The 19087-nt window shown below is 44.2% G+C and overlaps 1 protein-coding gene across 1 annotated transcript; it reads left to right on the top strand.

Annotated features, from left to right (window-relative positions):
- Positions 1-12576: 12576 nt before the first annotated feature.
- YARS2 (tyrosyl-tRNA synthetase 2) lies at positions 12577-18219 on the top strand. The gene is made up of 5 exons (XM_010222244.2): positions 12577-13343; positions 14548-14715; positions 16714-16869; positions 17213-17383; positions 17861-18219. Exons 1-5 carry the CDS (start codon positions 12577-12579, stop codon positions 18018-18020), a joined length of 1422 nt encoding a protein of 473 aa, XP_010220546.2. The 3' UTR covers positions 18021-18219.
- Positions 18220-19087: the final 868 nt, after the last annotated feature.

A 19087-nucleotide genomic window follows, 5' to 3' on the forward strand; every position in this document is an offset into this window, starting at 1 on the left:
TCCTATGGGGAAGAGGCTGAGAAGGGGGAGGAGGAAAAGAATGATATGGAGGGAAGCCGTCCTCATTACGAAACTGAGACAAATGAGCTTGGGCTTAAACTATGGAAAAGAGTAGCCAACTAGAGGGGTATTGGAAAAGGCATCGCTATTCAGCATAAGATTTCTAAGCTCTTCAGCTGGATATACAACAGATGAGCAGATCACATTTCAGATGCCAGGAACCCTGTACAAAAAAAAAAAAAAAATACTTGCAGGAAATAATGAACCAGGAAAAGGCTAATGGGCATTTGCCTCATTAAATACTCACAGATGTAACAGGAGAGACAGAGGCAAAGACCCTTTAGAAAATACTTGAGAAGTCATTAGTTGTGCTTAAAGAACATGCTCATGGGGGTCACCCAGACAGATGAGTTATGGCCAGTTGGAGATATGGGTAGGAGTGAAGTGATAACATGAAAATTACACACTCAGAGAAGAAATCTGTCTCTGCAGTTGTTCTCACTGTGCCTCAGATTGAACTGCATTTCTGTATTTATGCCAAGCACTTTTTCCTGCACTACCACATACCTTTGGGTTTATCCAGAGGGGAAGTGGTAAATCTGAGAGTATAGAACAACAGAATAAAAACATAGAAAGTTTAAATTGTGTCCCATCTCCCTGAAAAAAAACTTGCAGAATATTGGCTCAAGTACCTATCCAGGGATACGCGAGCAGCATTAATTTGTTTCTTTTTAAGAAACAGCTTTCTTATTTCATTCCCCAGTTAGCTCCATTCTATGCAAATGTCTGCCTTATTAATCCCAACAGAGGGATGGCTATGCTTTTATCACTGAACAATTATTTTCAGAGATAACAAGCCTGTTGTAACTGCAGTAATAGTTGGAACTCCTAACACCAAAGGAAGGAAAATCATAGCCCTTTAAATTTCCAACTTGAATAATTTTTTTGCTTCTCTCACTGTGGCAGTTCATCCTACACCCGTGCTGACAGTGGAGGCCGCAGCAGATTAGAGACACACTAGTGCCACTAATGCCACTAACTAAACAATGTTCCTTTTTACTTTTATTTTTTTGTGTGTCTCTGGATTACAAGGGAAAACAATATCTATGGAGCCAAAGTTTCCAAAACCAATGGCAAACTAAGGCTGTTCTTGTATGCAGCACAAACACAGGTTTATCCAGCTTTAGAATACTGAATTGAGAGGTGCTTTCTTGGTTACTTGGTTTCACCTAAGGACTAGCCTCTGTCTGTTCCGTTTGAAACACCTCAGTTATAATGTCCCAAGGAAAAGCCTGCCTGCTGGAACTGCTGCCGAAATGCCATCCCTGTAAGCACTGGTAGGTGTTGAGAGAGGGCTAGGGGTGTGATCTGCATCAGGTGGCTGTTGCTATCACTGCACAAGAACAAACTTGCTGGAGGCTGGCGTGTTGATCTTGCAATATCAAGCAACCAAACAATTACCTCTGGGCCTCACCCGCAGCACCCTTCAGCTTCCTGCTGACCAGCACAGGTAGTGGGAAAGCCCAAAAAAGGTTGAATGAGGCCCTTTTGCAATCCTATGTGAACATATAAACTACTCGGGGGAAAAACTGCCTTCCGAATGAGCAAGCCTTTCGCAGACAGGGACAAGCCACTGAATCCATTTCTTAATCTCTGTACAAGACTGATCCCAGCAGTAGTCTCAGTTTAGATGGCAAAGAACTGACATGCACACCAGGGCTTTCAGCACAGATGTTGTCATCAGGTTAAAAATCACACTCCTGCACAGCCTGTCCAAGGAGATCTACAGTTTCTGTAGTTTTAATACAGAAAAGTCACTATTCCTATTTTACTCTGCTAGGGTTTATGTGAAACAAAGTACACAGTAAATTAAGTCTGGTTTACATATGTCATGAAACACATTTGAAAATAGACAAAATCTTTTTTTGGGGAGGGCGGGGGGTTAATTGATGTGTATTTAATTTGCCATTTTTGCTATACTTGAGACACAATAATGGGACCTCCCCCAGGTTAATTTAATACAGTTTTGTGAACAAAACATCTGCTTCACTTCTCAAAGCAAATGAGTTTAATTTTTTATTACAGGGTAGATTGCATTAACCTTTCTAGCTATTTTTCTCCTGAGAAAGCACTTCCAAAGTTCTCCTGACAAAATATATTTCACTCCTTAAGTAGATTTACACTGACAATTAAAACCAAAATGAACACAGACATGATCTTATAAAAAAAAAGGCAATCTTCTGAATAGCAAAACTGTGAATGCAAAATGCAGCCTCAGAGTTGCTTGCAGCTCCAGCTGATAACAAACTCCATCCAGCACAGTATGTGTACCAGCTACAGATTAACCAAACTAACCAGACCCCTGAAAGTTAAGGCCTGACATCAGGAATGTGTTTAGTTTCCTCATTTACCAAAAATTCCTATGTCCACACCAGAATTCCTGTGTCTGCACCAGGAGAAGCTGCCTGATTTATGTCAGAAGATCCCTGCCCCTGCATTCCAGGCTGACCCAGGACTCCTCCTTATCACCAGGACAGTCTCAAGATCACTCAAGGGATTGCTAAAAGCCTGCAGACAGCATGTGTGCCCTCCTCTTCCCTGCACCCCCAAACAGCACAGAACAACCAAGGCACTGGACTGGACTCTTCTAATGTCTTCCAAAAACCGACAGCAAAAACACATATGCCGGGAAGGCCGCGCTCACAAGAGTACGGGGAGCTGCAGTGACAGGGTAGCAAAGCACCCAGCGGCTGCTCCCTTTGCAGGGCTACAGGCATCAGAGATGGCCAACTAGAAACTGGCACCTTTCCCCCCCACTCCGCCAATGGCCTTCACAAACCACTTGGATTTTCGGCTCAGATATTCAAAGGGCAACATTTTTTTCCAACAGTTATGCTGAACGGAAAAACAACAGAAAGTTGCTTATTTGATGCTGTTACAAAACACAGGGTTATTCAGGATTAAGTGCAATTGTTTTGGCTTAGTTGAATTGTAGCCATCTATTTGTATGAGGCGCTTGCCTCAATTTATTTTGAGTAATAGCAAGTAATTCATCCTAACGTGTGTAATTAGAACTGAAATGTAGCATCTGCCCAGGCCTCCTATCTAGGGATAATGGGAATTATAGGCTTATGAATTAATACTTTGTAGAACTGCTTAACAACACGACTGGTAAAGATTAATCATCTATCACAGAGCAACAGATGAACTAATATTAAAAATTAAAGAAAAAAAGACAAAAATCATGCTGCTTAGCACAAAGGAGACCCATTATAAACACAGTGGAATCTACATATAATGAAACTAAGTTAATCCTTGACATAAATCCACTACTAGGAGGGAGAAACATCAAGAACACATTTTGTTCTCTGTTTCTGCAGACAGCCTGGCAAAATGGAGAGGGAAAAGTGATGGTAGGGACGTCCAAGGAAGCAGAGGGCAGGAGTCAAAGCCAGCATCGGGACAAACTTGCTCTGCATTGCTGTGGGTTGCTTTCCAGGTCGCTTTTCATGGATGCGACTTGCTTGTTTTTAACATTAGTCCTGAGACAGTTTCCTTTGCCCTGGAAGTACCGGCCACAGAAACGGCTGTGTTTTCACAGCGAGATTTGTCAGGTGCAGTGAGACACCCTCTGGCAGGTGGCTGAAGCTCTGCAGAAGGGCACCAAGGATCCCAGGAGCAAAGCCTCCTCCTGCATATGTGTGTGTAAGAGGCTGGAAGAGCAGTATATAATCAACATAAACTGTATTTTGGAGGGCAGAGTTTTCGAGTCACCCATCAGCAGGAGAAGAGGTGGTCGGGACGCAGGGAAAGGGGAGCTGCTGCTGCTCAGGAGGTCCCTGCTTCCACCTTACCAGCGATCACCACATGCTGCATGGCAAGGATCCCCTATCAGTGTGGCCACACTGTGACCGAGAGGATCTTCATCCTTACCATCATCTTTAATCCACAGGAAGGACCACGGCCCCCTCCCTCTCCACACCCTTACCCCTTAGCTGGACGTTAGGACAAACGGAGAGGAAAAGACAGGACCGACCAGAAGGACAGACCACAGCTGGCCACCCTGTCAGCAGCTCACACATGACAGGAGAGGACTAGGGCAGCCACATCCTACCCTCTGAGTGCCTCCCACTGTGGGTGCCTGCAGAAAGGCAGGAGGAGCTTTCACCTGGATCAGCTTGACATACGTGAGCTGCAGGGAGTACCTGAGCACCAGCAAGCACAGCAGGATCCCTCCACGGCTCCCAGATCTGTACAGCTCTTGCTTTTCATACATTACCGATACCTGCGCTAGCCAGAGGAAATGGAGTCTTCATTTCATTAGGGAGACCCTCTGACCCCTAAGCCTGTTTGTACCGCCCAGTACTGAAGATGAATGACAGCAGCATCAAAACCAAAGATGATCTCCTGTCATGCTAAAAGCTGCCATTGACTAAAGCAGTTTTTGTGTTTGATGGTAACCACGTCTTTGCTAGTAAGTCTTTTTTTTTCCCAGAACATTTGCACTTTGCAGGCTAAGCAATTAAAGACATGAGGATTGTGCTGTTGTATATCAATCAGAAAATATAAATAAAAAATATCTTCAGGGAAGGTACTGACATGGAAATCTCTTTGTAGTCTGGAAAGAGCAAGTAGAATACGAATAAAAGGCTTTCAACTGTGTTAAAGTACAGTCCCATAAAAAACACAGCCTGAAAAATATGGTAACTTACATAAAATGAAATAAATGAAGCAGAAATGTCACTATAAGAAAACTCTTTTTCTTAAAAAAAGCACCATGTAGCACAGGGCAACCAAGCACAATTTTCGGCTAATGACTGCCTGCATTTCTAAGTACATTTTTTTCTCCCAGTAGCTGCTGCATAATGTCTTAAACTGGTGTCTCAGTGAAGCTTTCACAACTGATTTATAGTCTAACAATTATATTTAATGAGAAGATTTACATTTACCCATGAGTGACTGTAACTGAACCCTTTGTATCCTGATTATTGCATTCTTTGATTCTGCTTTGTTATCCATCACTCAAACCAACAGTAAAATTGGTTTTAAGAGCAAAGCAGGGGTCTGCTTTAGTCTGATGTAGTCTGAGACACAAGCCCTAACTAGGCAGCTATCAAAGAACAGAGAGGATTCCCTTTCTTTTTCAGTGTTTTTTACTGTAGGAGAGTAGCACAAAGAAGATGGACAACTGCAACAAACGCTGAAGAGCTCCAAGTCAAACAAAGAGCAATTTTGCTAAACCTCTTCAATGAAGTAAGTTTATCTGAAGTATCTTTTTTTCTCAGCTGTTTTGTCCCCTCCTCAATCATCTCATCTACACTCCTTGCAGTCACCAGTTTTGATCATTTTGGTTCCAGTTGTTGCCCTCAGCTTAAGCTGAAAAAATACTTCACTGAGTGAACACGGCTCTCAACACCTCTTAGTTCTTGGAGCTGGGAAAGGAAGGCAAGTCCAGAGGGCTCTGCCAAGACTGTTGGGCCCATGATACCTATCTTGTACTCAATAGCTAGGAAGAAGAATTTCAAAGAACCAAAAGAAACAAATTAGGTAAGATAGATGAGAAGGGAGAATAAGAGAGGAGCAAAACTTAAAACGTTTGTCAGACCATGATAAATTCCTTAGCATATTTCAGAGTTAACCGTTATTCTGAATTACAGACATTAGTTGCAGTGTTTGAGGGACTCTTCTACCAACTAAAAAATGGGCCCCACAGTTCTGTTTTGTTTTCTAAAAGTTACTTTCTGATATTACCTGTGTTTTCTTCTTTGCTCAATGTGTCTGGCCTAACACCTGTCTTCAGGCCACAATCCGGTTTCTCTGGAAGACAGGGACCAGACGGCCAACTGCACATGCTTCAGCCAGCTGGGAATCTCCACCGTGAGGGAAATCCCTCTGTGCTTCCCCTTTTTGTCTTTTCCTCATGTAAGCTGCAGAAACTTCGGTGTTTCCTAAAAGAGCAATAGGGCAAAACACATATGTGTGTATATATACAAACATGCACACACATATATGTAATTTTTTTAAAAGCTTTCATATATATGTATATAGATATAACCTAAAAGGTTATACAGCAAATAATAACTGGTAAAGATGACCCACTGATTGTGCATGACCACAACATCAAATCAAGTTATGCAAGAGGCTCCTTTACCTACTACTATTAATGAAATTGTTGCTTATAAAAAAAAAAAAAAAGTATGTTTGCTGGTGTGCTCATGCAGAAGTGCTGAATAATGATTTCCTCAAGTAGAATTACCTGAAGTTCACACACAAAGCCAAGTGCTAACATACCTGGGCTTTCCCCCTGCCATTTAGCAGGCAGGAGTTATCCCAGGTTTTGAAACAGCTTGTCCTGTTTCAAGCTGAGCAATGTAAGCAGCTGATTGCACCCTCGAGCAGGCAGCCATGCTAAGATACACGTGGATGTACTGAGGAACTGTATTTCTATTCACTTCCGAGGAAAACTAAGCAACTGCAGAAGGAGAAGCAAAAAGTCATTTTTTTGCCTGGCTCTCGTGCCACTGGAGTCCCACAGAACTGAAGATGCCTATCCGTTGCCCTGAGCTATCTTAACAGTTTAAGGATCTCCTTAAGCCTTCATTACTCAAGTGCTGACTAAGCAACGTTGACTTCCGTGGACCTCTCCCAGCTTCCAGTTGCTGTATCGTATAGGATTGGCAAAGGGAGTGTGAGTGAGAGGCCAAACAGCACCATGTTACAGCTCTGGGAACATGGCTGTAGTGTGGCTGACAACGAGTGCGAGCGTTAGGCTGCCCCAACGCTTTTCTGCTGGCAGGGCCTGCAGCAGGTTCCTTCTAGACTTGACTGGAGAGGTTTTAGTACTTGGCCTGAATCACTGCCAAGCAGCAGTATTTCTGGCTGCTCTTCAGTCTCTGCTAAACTGGTGAGGCCGGCATGATAAAACAAGAGCTAAAAACAGTGTTCTAGGCCAACAAAATATTTGGCTTTGACTCACTGCAACTCACAGCCAGCAAGACTCACTGCATTTTTAATGCCTCGCAACTCTGGACTATTGATTTTTACGAGTATCACTTAGAAGTGATGCAATGTCCTTAAAGCATCAATAGCAGCAGCTACGATAAAGCTAAAATTGTGGTATAGGCAGGAGGGAAATTGTTTTAACTTATGGACTAAGAGCTAGATTTAGGAACGATTTAATGTTAAGAGCTGCAAAAAAAGATAGGCACTTCTCAGGAAAATCAAACGCACCCTCTGAAGGCCTCCAGCACCCCTAGACCTCCTATTTTTCATTAAAGGACATGTCCATGCCACTCACACACAGTACTGCTGCATTCGGGCTGCCTGGAGCTCTGCTGGAGCCGAACTCAAGGGCAGAGCTGGGAAGCAGCATCTGCCAACTGCCCCATCTTGCAACGGTGGAAGAGTCTCTCTTTAGAAGAACCTATAGGAAAAGACTCTTTTTTTGCCATGTTTTCTAACAGACTTAGGCAGTACAGTGAGCCCATTCATTACATAGGATTTTGTTTTATTGCGAAGATGGTAAAAAAATCTACAATCAATCACATCAGTTTTCCCATGTTTGAGCTTTCTGTTTTACACACAGCTTCCCTGACATAAACAGAGAGATGTGTTACAAGAATTTAAAGTTTCTTAAGCCTCAGCTGATAAGAGCAGATACACATTGCATCTGTACCATCTGTACAAAACTGTTGCATTCTGCAAAACCTTCACTTCTTACTTGGATTATTATAGCAAAAACACGGGTATTTCTCTCCCTCCAAAAATGGCACCATTAGATGGACCACTGGACTAATGTCTAAATATATCTTCTGTCACACTGCAATTTAGAGTATGGCTGTCCCTCATTCCCCATAGTTTCTTCACACTCCGAATCTGTTTGTAGCAACTCCTGATTCATTTTGTGAATAAATTATGAAGGCATTTGGGCACAAATTATCTCTATATTCCATGTTCATTAACAGGACCTTGTAAAAAAGCAGCTCTGGTAACAAAAGAAAAGGTGCTTTTCGCTTCCCTGCTTTTGACACAAAGAATTTTTTGTAACCTGCCAAGTCAAGGCACCACAACTTCTCCTGATAGCAGAGAAACACAACCCATATTTTAGCTGGATCAATTTGGCTGTTGCTATTTAATTTCAATTAAAACATCCACTGACTTCAAGGCAGCTGATTCTTGGCCTAACAAATGCAGAACAGATTAACAGAAGACTGGAAGAACAAATTAGAATTAAATTTGCAGCTCTGAACAGAGAATAGAAAGTACTTTGTCACCACTGCTAGAAGCCATCCCATGCCCTAATGGAAAATCCTGGCACAGTCCGGGCAGATTTTAAAGTGATTCCTGGGAGATATTCTGGGCTGTTTGGCCTCCTGGTAAGATTAGCAAAAATACTTCAGTAATAATGAGGAACCAGCTTTTCAAAGATACATCCTCTTCTCCTCTCTGCCTTCCTCATAGCCTTTAGTAAATTCCACCCTGAAGAGCACCAAAATTCAGGGAAAGAGAGAAGTGATTGCTGCAGGAGAAAAGACACTGAAACTAGGCACCTGGAGTGGAGGATTTACCATAATACTGGGCATTTCCAAGAAGGGCATTTCTTTTTCTAGAAGAATATGCTATATAGCCTCTCTTTTTAGCACTATACTTTCACATTCTTCCTTCTCAGGGAGAAGGCTGCTTAGCAATCTGCACTGCTGCCATTATCAGGGTCACAGCCCAGAAAGGTGGCCTGATAAAAGGCAGAAATTCTTCATTTGACACTACAGAAAACTATAGGTAGGCAGAAATACTCTGAAAAATCTTTTGCTTGTGACACTGAGTTTAATCACCCTTCTGCCCATAAAAGCAAGCATATGTGATCTCTGAGCAATGGCTCGTGACAGGTTTATATCTAACACCTCGCCCTAGAGCTGGCAAATGTAGGAGAAAGCTGTAAGGGAAGAACATCTGCCATCCAGTTCCTCAAACTTCTTCTTCCAAAGCTCCCTTTAATTTCCCAAACACCAGCCAGCCTTTTGAAGCTTATTTCATGTAATCTGCCAGGAGCATGGCTGGAGGTTTGTGTGGCTGCAGGCTCTGCAATATGTAAACAAGAAAGTCAATGTCTCCACACAACCTCCAGAAACGAAGTGGCTTGAGGGATCATATACATTTTCCTAGAAGAAAGCTACTGTTATCAGCTTTGAAGACAAAGTTTAGCAATGATCTAAGCAGGTAGCATGAAGCTTACAGATAGCCTGTAGTTATAGGCATCACAGCCAGTTACAGATAGGCAGATAGTTACAGGCATCGCAGCCCAGCTGCCTTTCAAAAGTATGTGCGCCTGTCAAACACCAGTCCCCAAGCACAGAACAAAGTTACTTGGTGGACTCAGGGGTCAGTCTTACGCAGAGGAGAGACAACTCTTTCCTTCAAGTTTTAGGAACTGCAAAACTTGAATTTTGTGAGAACGAGAGAATTCCTGCATCCATGTCTCCTGCACAGGACTGCTTGAAATAAGACAGGAGGAAAACGGGCTGGTAGCAGTAGTTGAAGTTACACAGCAGTCACAGAAGCTCTGCGCCCAGCACATGAGAGCACTTGTGCACCTGGTTCACACACCAAATTTTGTCTCCAATGCTTCTAATAAAAATTCACATCTCAAAAGTTATTTACTTCTTAAAGTAAAGCTGCCAGTTGTGTCCCCCTCCTTTATATTGCCACTTATATACTAAAGCACAAACTTGTATATATTTCCATAAATATGACTGACTTTGCCACATAGCACCTCTTTGAAAATAAGATTTCTCATAAAGTGCCCTGGTGAGTGAAACAAACAGCTGGAATAGATGCCCTCCAAACAATCATACTACATGGAGGGAAGACAGGAACACGCTGCTGTCACTGCTCTACAAATAACAAAACGCTCATCCATAACAATTTCCCCATGTCCAAATCAATACTATGGTTAATATAGTGACATGAGACAGAGGCCAAGAGAACTTTCCATTCTTCGTACTACAAGAGATTTGGGGGCTATTTTTTTTAATCTATTGTATTTCAATAAGGAAAAAAAAAAAAGCTTTTGTAAAATAGCATTGACTTACACTGAAAGGAGTAATGCTGAAATAAGGAAAAAAAAAAAAAAGGCATGAAAACACTTTTTTTCCACTACGATGGAAGGAAAAATAATTGCTAAAAGTCAGTGTAGAAGACAAAAATACTTGTGTCCCAAGCCTGAAAACGACACAAACACTTTTAACTGCAAGAAAAGGTGAAAATTACCTGCTTGCATCTATTACCTGTTTGCATTTAAAACACTATCTAATGTGCTTATAAACCTTACAGGAGAGCAAGAATCACCAATTCTGAAAAGTGACTGGAGAACCTGGACAAGAGAAACAGAATTCAAGGGAGTGAGGCAACCACTTTTCTGAGAAACGCACAAATACAGGGCGTCCAAGAGCCTTTGGACCTCCAGAAGGCCAGGAGTTAAGGCCAGGAGAGGACTCCAGCTATCCTTACTCACAGCAGGACAGCTTCATCCCCTTTTCAGGCCTAATTTGCTTTTAACAGCAGCTGGATTAGGAGCTCTGCATCCGCCGTGGACTCTTGAGCCTCTTAAATATAGGTTATCAGTTACCAGCTACACAGCAGGCATAAAAACAAGCTGTCTCTCTTGGCTTCAGCATGGTCAGTTATGCAGATGTGCAGCACTTATTAAATACTGACAGAGTCATATACTGCAGTGACACTGTACTTCGGTTTTCTTAGCTAATACTGCAAAGCTAACAGCACGTTGCAAACAAAATTTAGTCTATGAAGCTCTTGTACTGCCACCTAGTGACACAGATATGTCTAACTCCTCGGTTTTAGAAGGCGGCATTGCAGAAAATGCAACTATGAACATCATTTTCTGTTACACCATCCACATTTTCATGTATCATGCCTTGTGTCTGTATACATCTGAGGACAGTCATTATGGATCTAGGCTGTGTACTGCTAATTCCTATGAGATTGAGGATGTTGCACCAAACTCAGAGTTTCAGCCACCAAAACTGATTGTCTCTTTTGCCAAAGAGTAAAAACTCATTTTCTTAGTAATACCAACTTTCCTGAGATTGTAAAGTGTAGTGATCAGTAAGCCTCTATATCACAGAACGGTTGAGGTTGGAAGGGACCTCTAGAGATCATCTAGTCCAACCCCCCTGCTCCAGCAGAGACACCCAGAGCACGTGGCACAGGGTGGCATCCAGGCAGGTTTTGAAGATCTCCAGAGAAGGAGACTCCACAAGCTCTCTGGGCAGCCTTTTTGAGGGTTCTGTCACCCTCACAGTAAAGAAGTTCTTCCTCACATGGAGGTGGAACTTCCTGTGTTTCAGCTTACACCCGTTACCCCTCGTCCTGTCACTGGCCACCACCGAGAAGAGTTTGGTCCCATCTTCTTTACATTCTCCCCTCAAGTACTTATCCATATTCACCAGATCTCCTCTCGGTCTTATCTTCTCTAAGCTAAACAGGCACAGCTCACTTAGCCTTTCCTCATAGGATAGAGACAGGCTCTAGTCTCTCAATCACCTTCATTGTTTAACACTGCACCCTCTCTAAAAGCTCAATGTTCTTCTTGTACTGGAGAGCCCAGAACTGCACCCAACACTCCAGGCGCGGCACCACCAGAGCTCACTAGAGGCACAAGATCCCCTCCCTCAACCTGCTGGCAACGCTCCTCCTGATGCAGGCCAGGATCTTAACGCAGCTTCAAGCAATTTGAGTGTATCACTACAAGCGAGCAAACAATGTAAACACACCTACTGTGCGGAAAATCTCACTGTCAGGAACTGAATGTCCAGAAAGGAGACAGAGGAGTCCTAAAACTTTATTCGAATAAAGGGAGAGCCCACCGGGCATATACCTGTGAGATCTCTCCAATTGCTGGAGGACGCAGCCCCCCTTTTATCCGAATTTCCCGGCCGACGGACACCCTCTCCTTTTCCCCATTGGCCAAGGTACTCAGAAGTTACAGCCTTCCTGGCCCGCGGATACCAAACTCTGGCCTCCCGCCATCTGTTCTCACCTAAGGTCACCTGACTCCTTTGTCCCCCTTGCTGAAGAATGTGGGGGAATTGCCCTATTTCCCTCCTTTGTGAAGGCCCCCACCTCTTGGCAGATGGCTCTTTTTGTCCCACTCGCTCATGGCTCCGCTTAGTCTCCCCTCCCTTTGTCCTGCTCTTCAGCCAGGCAGGGGGAAATCCCCTTATTGATGAATACATAAACTTGACATAAACTTGAGCATTCCGTTCACCACAAAACCTGTCAAACTCTCCCACACACAGGCATGTATACGTGTGTAGACACACACACACCCCATTCTGCTATCGCACAACGTCCTTTGCAAGCTCCTAACGACCGGAGGGCTTTTAGGCACAACTGCCTTTTAGAGCTTTACTTTAAAGCAAAGGAAACCCATGCACACCGAAGACTGCAAAGGGGACAGCAGCCGTAACGTCTGTAACGGCGGTAACGGCTCTAACGGCCCCGCCCTCGCCCCGCCCCGCGCCCGCCCGCCGCTCTCCCGGCGTGCGCGGCGGCGGCAAGATGGCGGCGCGCGGCGCGGCGGCGACGGCGGCGGGCCGGGCTGCCCTGCGGCGGCTGCACGAGCAGGCGGCGCCGCGCGGGGTCGCCCCCCGGCAGGGGCTGCTGGCGGCGCAGTGCGAGCGCGGCCTCTTCCAGGAGGTGTTCCCGGCGCGCGCCGCGCAGCAGCAGCTGCCCGCGCTGCTGGCGCCGGGCCGCCCGCCGCTCACGGCCTACTGCGGCTTCGACCCCACGGCCGACTCGCTGCACGTGGGCCACCTGCCCGCGCTCATGGCGCTGCTGCACCTGCAGCGCGCGGGCCACCACGTCATCGCCGTGGTGGGCGGCGCCACGGCGCGCCTCGGCGACCCCAGCGGGCGCGCGGCGGCGCGCGAGCCGCTGGGCGCGGCGCGGGTGCGCGCGCACGCGCGGGCGCTGCGCGCGGCGCTGCGCCGCCTGCTGGACAACCACCGCGAGCTGTTCTGGGCGGGCGGCGGCGGCGCCCTGGGCCGCGCCGCGCTGCTCGACAACGCGGCGTGGCTGGGCCGCGAGCCGCTGCTGCGCTTCGCGTGCGGCGCCGGCGGGCGGCTGCGCATGGGCGCGCTGCTGAGCCGGCAGGCCTGCCAGGCGCGGCTGCGCAGCGCCGAGGGCATGAGCCTCGCCGAGTTCCTGTACCCGGCGCTGCAGGCCTACGACTTCCTGCACCTGTGGCGCCGCCACGGCTGCCGCCTGCAGATCGGCGGCGCCGACCAGATGGGCAACATCATGTCCGGCTACGAGCTCGTGAGCAGGTACCGCGCGGCCGGGCGCGCGCGCGCTCGCGGGTTTGCACGGGCGCTTCCGCCGGGCTCTGAAGCCCGTGTCCGTTAGGAGTTAACGTTTTATCTCTTAACCAAACGTCATGTGTTCTGTTGGTAAAGCCGTTCTGTGATCCCCTCTAGCCATCTGCTGCGTCTTCTGCAGACCTGCGGGTTGTGTGTCGGTATTTGCGTTTCTCCTCTTGGAGAGGAAGTGGAACCTTCCAATGATGGGTCTTTGTTGGAGTCTGGGGAAGTCACCCAAGGAAACAAGCCAAGGGGAAGAGAGTGCATGGCAATCGTGGAATCATTATTGTTGGAGAAGACCTTCATGGTCATCAAATCCAACCGCAAACCCATCACCACCCTGTCCCCGATGCCTGCTAAGCAATGTTCCTAAGGGCCTCATCTACACATTCCTTGAACACGGCCAGGGATGGTGACTCCACCACTCCCTGAGCAGCCTGTTACAGCGTTTGACTACTCTCTGTGTAGAAATCTTTCCTAATGTCTAACCTGAACCTCCCCTGGCACAACTTGAGGCCGTTTCCTCTTGTTCTATCTGTAGTTATTCTGGAGAAGAGATTGACCCCCACCTCACTGCAGCCTCCTTTCAGGTAGTTGTAAGGAGTAATAAGGTCTCCCCTGAGCCTCCTTTTTTCCAGACTAAATAACTCCAGTTCCCTCAGCTGCTCCTCATAAGGTCTGTGCTCCAGCTGTTTCACCAGCTTCGTTGCCCTTCTGTGGACATGCTCCAGCACCTCCATGTCCTTCTTGTAGTGAGGGGCCCAAAACTGAACACGATGCTTCTACTTCACTGGCTTCTTTCGAGATGTTAGAGAACCAGCATGGAAGAAAAGCATTTAGCTGTCCCAAGCCCACAAGCAGCTTTAGCTAGTGCTTGGAGCCCAGGAAGAAAAGACACAGGACACTTGACACTGCTACTGCTTTCGAAATTACCTTTTTAAAATACTTATTTATACCTCCTCACTGCACACAAAGGAACTTTTAACTTCATTTTTTTTTTACCTAAAACACCCTGCTCAAGATACTGCTTTGGTTTATTCTTTATTTTTTGCTGGTATTATTTCCCTGCCTCTGTAAAGTGTAGAGGAATCTTAGAGAATGCTTAAGTTTTATTTGAGCTTACCAAGATATTCAATATTTGTTTATTTTAATGTGTGCTCCTCCTTCTTAGGGAGACAGGAGAAGATGTGTTTGGAATCACTGTACCTCTTATTACGAGCACCACTGGAGACAAACTGGGAAAGACTGCGGGTAATGCAGTTTGGCTGAACAGAGATAAGACTTCTCCATTTGAGCTGTATCAGTTTTTTGTCAGACAACAAGATAACATAGTTGAAAAGTGAGTAGTTGCTCTTCAGATGCCCTTTTGTCATCATTTCTAAGACCTGCTCCGAGCTGTTCCATGTAACCGTTTCAGATAGGTGCAACACGAGGTCATCTAACTGTTACTATTTCCAACAGTAGTATGCAGAAGTAAATGTTAACAATAATTATATTTAATATTCTTGCTAAGCAAGCGTTACTGGTTCATAAACACATAGGATAGTAGGACTTGTTTCCATGCTGGCATATGCATCGTAAATCAGTATTCAGGTATGAGTAAAGCATAATAAATTCTAATCTGCCAATCGAGTGACTGAAAGCTTTTTAACTAGTGGTAAACAAACACACACAGTTCAGCATCTGGAGCTGCTTCCTATTACATGCTGCATTATTCCACCAGAAGAGCCTCATGAAAGAGTGAATGTGTCTGGAATAGGAAAAAAACTACAAAGCTCAAACTTCTGATTGTTTCTGAGTGCGTAGAAAAAGGTATACATAGGACGCAAATATGCTATGTAGCAGCACAATTTTAAAGTGGGAAAAATGATACAATTTCAAGCTCCCAACAGACAGTGTGAATGTATTTTCAGGGTAGAGCTTTTCAGCAGTCAGGTTGAAGTTGTTGTTGCAAGATAAACTATTAAGGAAAAGGAGCAGAGCAGAACTCAAAAAATTGCTTGCTTCAAAGGTAATATTAACCACTACCTTGGGCTATCATTTACATATTTCTAGTTTTGGAGTATGGAAGCAAAGATTTTTTTTTTTCACATTCTTATTTGCTGCTTGCCATTATAATGGATTGATGGGCAAACAAATATCATGAGACTGAGGTGAAGCAAAACTTGAAAGATGTCTGCCTGGACCACGTATGTTTTTTAAGGCATGTTGTAGCATATATGAAAACAAAATCCTGAATGGCCATCTATCAAGGTAGGGCAGTTCCAAAAATGCTTTGGATTAATTTTGCTGTCCCCGTCAGCCACACACAGCACTTGTATTTTCAATGACCAACCTAAAAATACTAAAATTGTATCGTGAAGACATGAAAGAGTAGCAAAAAGCTCAGAAAAAAAACATTCGATATGTTACCTTCTTTGATGGCTAACCTCTGTGTTGGAATGCCAGTGGCATGGCTGAAAATAAAGAGCTAATAGCTTTATTTAAGGTACTATGTTTAGATTTTCTTCAAAAAATTTTCTTTAAGCTCTACTATCGCTGTGACATTTGAGTACTCATGATCCTGGCACACCTACTTGCCTTTCGCACTGCGACCTCTTTCATAACCTAGTTACCTCTCTGAAGTTTACTCCCCGGTATTTTAAACTTAAATTCTTCATACATAGCACCTTTCAGCAGAGAGGTGTGTGGGTACTTAAGATTCAAATGTTTCATGCTTTCAGACTTCAAAGGTAAAGCTCCCCTTTTTAATAAACAGCTTTAATGACAGCACACTACTGCAAGTGTATAGAAATGGGATTTGTTGTAAAGAGTATGCTTAGGTTGTGCACATCTAAATCCCTGCTCATTGTGAATAACCTTCCTGTTGAGATACTCAGTCATTATGTGGCGTGCCTTTGTACCATAATCACCACACCATAGCAATGGTACTTTGCTTTATCATATTGTATTAAATACGAAGATCTATATAATAGAGATCCATGTAGTAAAGCATTCCATTTATAGATGCACATTTGTAATAAGACCTGTAAAGTAAGCATTTCATGGGAAAAGCAAGTTCTTGATTGCATTCTGCATTATTTTCCAAGACATGATGCTCCAGGGAATATTAAATTAACAAAAAAGCCCACAAATAAACATGTTAAGTTGAAGCACGTGGGCCGGAACAAAGAGTTCTTTGAAAAGATGAAATATCTCTAGTACAGATTTCATGAAGTGCTTCAGAATCATTTTAGTGATGTTAATGCAGTTTGAATGGCAATCAGAGCTAAGGTGTACAGCTACATAGACAGGTATGACAGCTGTATAGACAAAATCATTTCTTCCCTGCTTGTAGATACCTGAAACTCTTCACCTTCCTTCCTCTTGAAGAGATTCACCACATCATGGAAATGCATGCTAAAGAACCTGAAAAATGGGGCCCTCAGAAGCGACTTGCTGCAGAAGTCACGAAGCTTGTTCATGGTAAAGAAGGGCTGGAATCGGCCAAGAGGTGAAGTCTGATTTGTCAAGTGGTTTTCTTCCAAGTTTGTTTGATGATAGTTAGCTGTGGCTTTTCTGGGGCTGCTTTCACGAAGCTAATTGGTGCTCAGCTCTTACAAGAGAAAAACGTAATAATTCTGTAGGCTGAAAGGAAAATATATTAAAGAGCCAAATTTGCATATAATAAAATGTTCACTGGGGGATATGTGTAACTCCTCAGTACCCCTGGCAGGGTGCAGACTCTTCAAAGAAGCTGAGAGGGGAATAATTTGTTTCATCTCACTAGTTGAACTGCATTTTGTGTGAAAATGAGGCTAGAACTGTACTGTGCATGATCATACTTGTTTTCACAGGTGTACTAAAGCCCTGTACCACAGCAGCGTGGAGGCCTTAGAAGCAATGTCTGACCAAGAGTTACAGGAGCTCTTTAAACAAACCCCTTCTGCTGAGCTGATGTTTGAACCTGGCATGAGCGTGCTCGATTTGTGTCGCAGAGCAAATGCCATTCCCAACGGACCCAGCGGGTAGGCTAGCAGTTGTGCTTTTCACTGATACTTCACCTAGGTGGGCTGCATCAGAAATTAAACAACAAAAAACGACAGCCAAATGGGCTAATACCTTCTTAGGAACCTGCATACCAATGTTAAAGAAGAAGGGGCAATAGACCTCATTCCACTTTGAAGCAGAAGTGTACGAGACGGGAGTCTCTTGTACCTCAGTTGTAGATTAGATTAGAAGTGTAGATTAGAAGTGTTATGGCAGTTGATGAAGGTACAGACAGGAATAGCATTAAGTTACCTTATGTTCTCCGCCTCTCAGAAGAAATGGGAGAGGCAGAGGCTAAGGTTGATTCCAGTCACTTTTCACATGGACTGAATTTAGATCTTAAAAAAAAAAAAAAAAAAAAACTTCTGAAATAATTCTTAATTGAACTTTGGTTACTTTATAGCAATAAGTAATTTCCTCTTAAAGCTACTTTTGTTTTTTGCTCTTTTCTTAAGGTACCAGAAAATCACAGATGGTGGAGTTTCCATAAATGGGATTCGAGAAACTAATCCTGAGGCTATTCTTGTTGTTGGACAGCATATTCTCAAGAATGGAGTATCACTACTTAGGATTGGAAAGAAAAATTACTACATTATAAAGTGGCTGCAGTTGTGACAAAAGGTTATTTCCTTAAAATAAGGTATCATTTAGGCACTATTGTCTGAAGAGGTACTTGCAGATGTTTCTATACAGTGTATTACTGTACAGCTCACAAAAACTGTCTAGGGAAAAACTACCATAGGGTAGTTTTTCTTAAAATGCAAGAAACAAAATAGACTGAAGGGGTTCAAATAAAGGCAGCTAAGATCCCGAAGATGAATTACTTCATGTTTTATTTGCAACAGTGAGTAAATCGTAAGGCTTGCTAAATACTGAATCAGAAAGTTACTAATAAATAGAAATTCTTAACAGATTTCCCCCCATCTGCTGCACCTCAGATTCCTTTAGGATAGATCATACTTAATTCACGTAGCCCTCAAACTGCAAACAAACACCAGGAAGAGCTGCACAATCTACATTATGGACTTGCATTTGGATTTTTCAACTCTATAAGAATTAATGTTTTAACAGTTGGGCGCTTTTAACTGACAGCATTTAAAGTTAATCTGGGGGCTGTGAATGTTAGCTGTTACCTATGAAGTGTAGCCAGGTCTGAGTGACAGTTTTGTCCTGTCCACTAGGAAGCAGGAACGTACAGAAACATCAAAAATACCAAAAAGGAGCAGCTGGAATTGCCATGGGACCAGGCACAGCTAAACTGCAGGACTGGAATGCTGTCATGGGCAAATCTTTCATCGTTTTATCTTGCATAGAAGTTATGCCATGGAAGATTCTCTGTTATTCAAAGCACCATTTGTAAGAGGATATGCACAAGAAACCAAAACGATTAGTTTCAAAGAGGAGGACTATCTTCTCCTCCTTAAAATCTCCGTTCTGAGGGAAGAAAAAGAGTGACCTGCCCCAAGTGCAGAATGCACAGCAAGCTGAGGAAAAGCATCTTGGAAACCAGCAAGGGGAGGGTTTGCTGTTGTCCACTGGGGCTTCGTCCTAACAGAGAAACCTGCCTCGGGGATAAGGGCAAACTCCCTAAAACCAGCATATCTTTAGACCAATCCTGTTCAAAGCAAGCTGGGAAAGATGAGCTGTAGAGGGGGAGGAGAGTGGCTAAGTCTGAGCCATGT

This window comes from Tinamus guttatus, unplaced genomic scaffold, assembly GCF_059628265.1.
Source record: "Tinamus guttatus ecotype Peru unplaced genomic scaffold, ASM5962826v1 Tinamus_guttatus_pri_ptg000125l, whole genome shotgun sequence".
In the NCBI taxonomy this organism is placed as follows: domain Eukaryota; kingdom Metazoa; phylum Chordata; class Aves; order Tinamiformes; family Tinamidae; genus Tinamus; species Tinamus guttatus.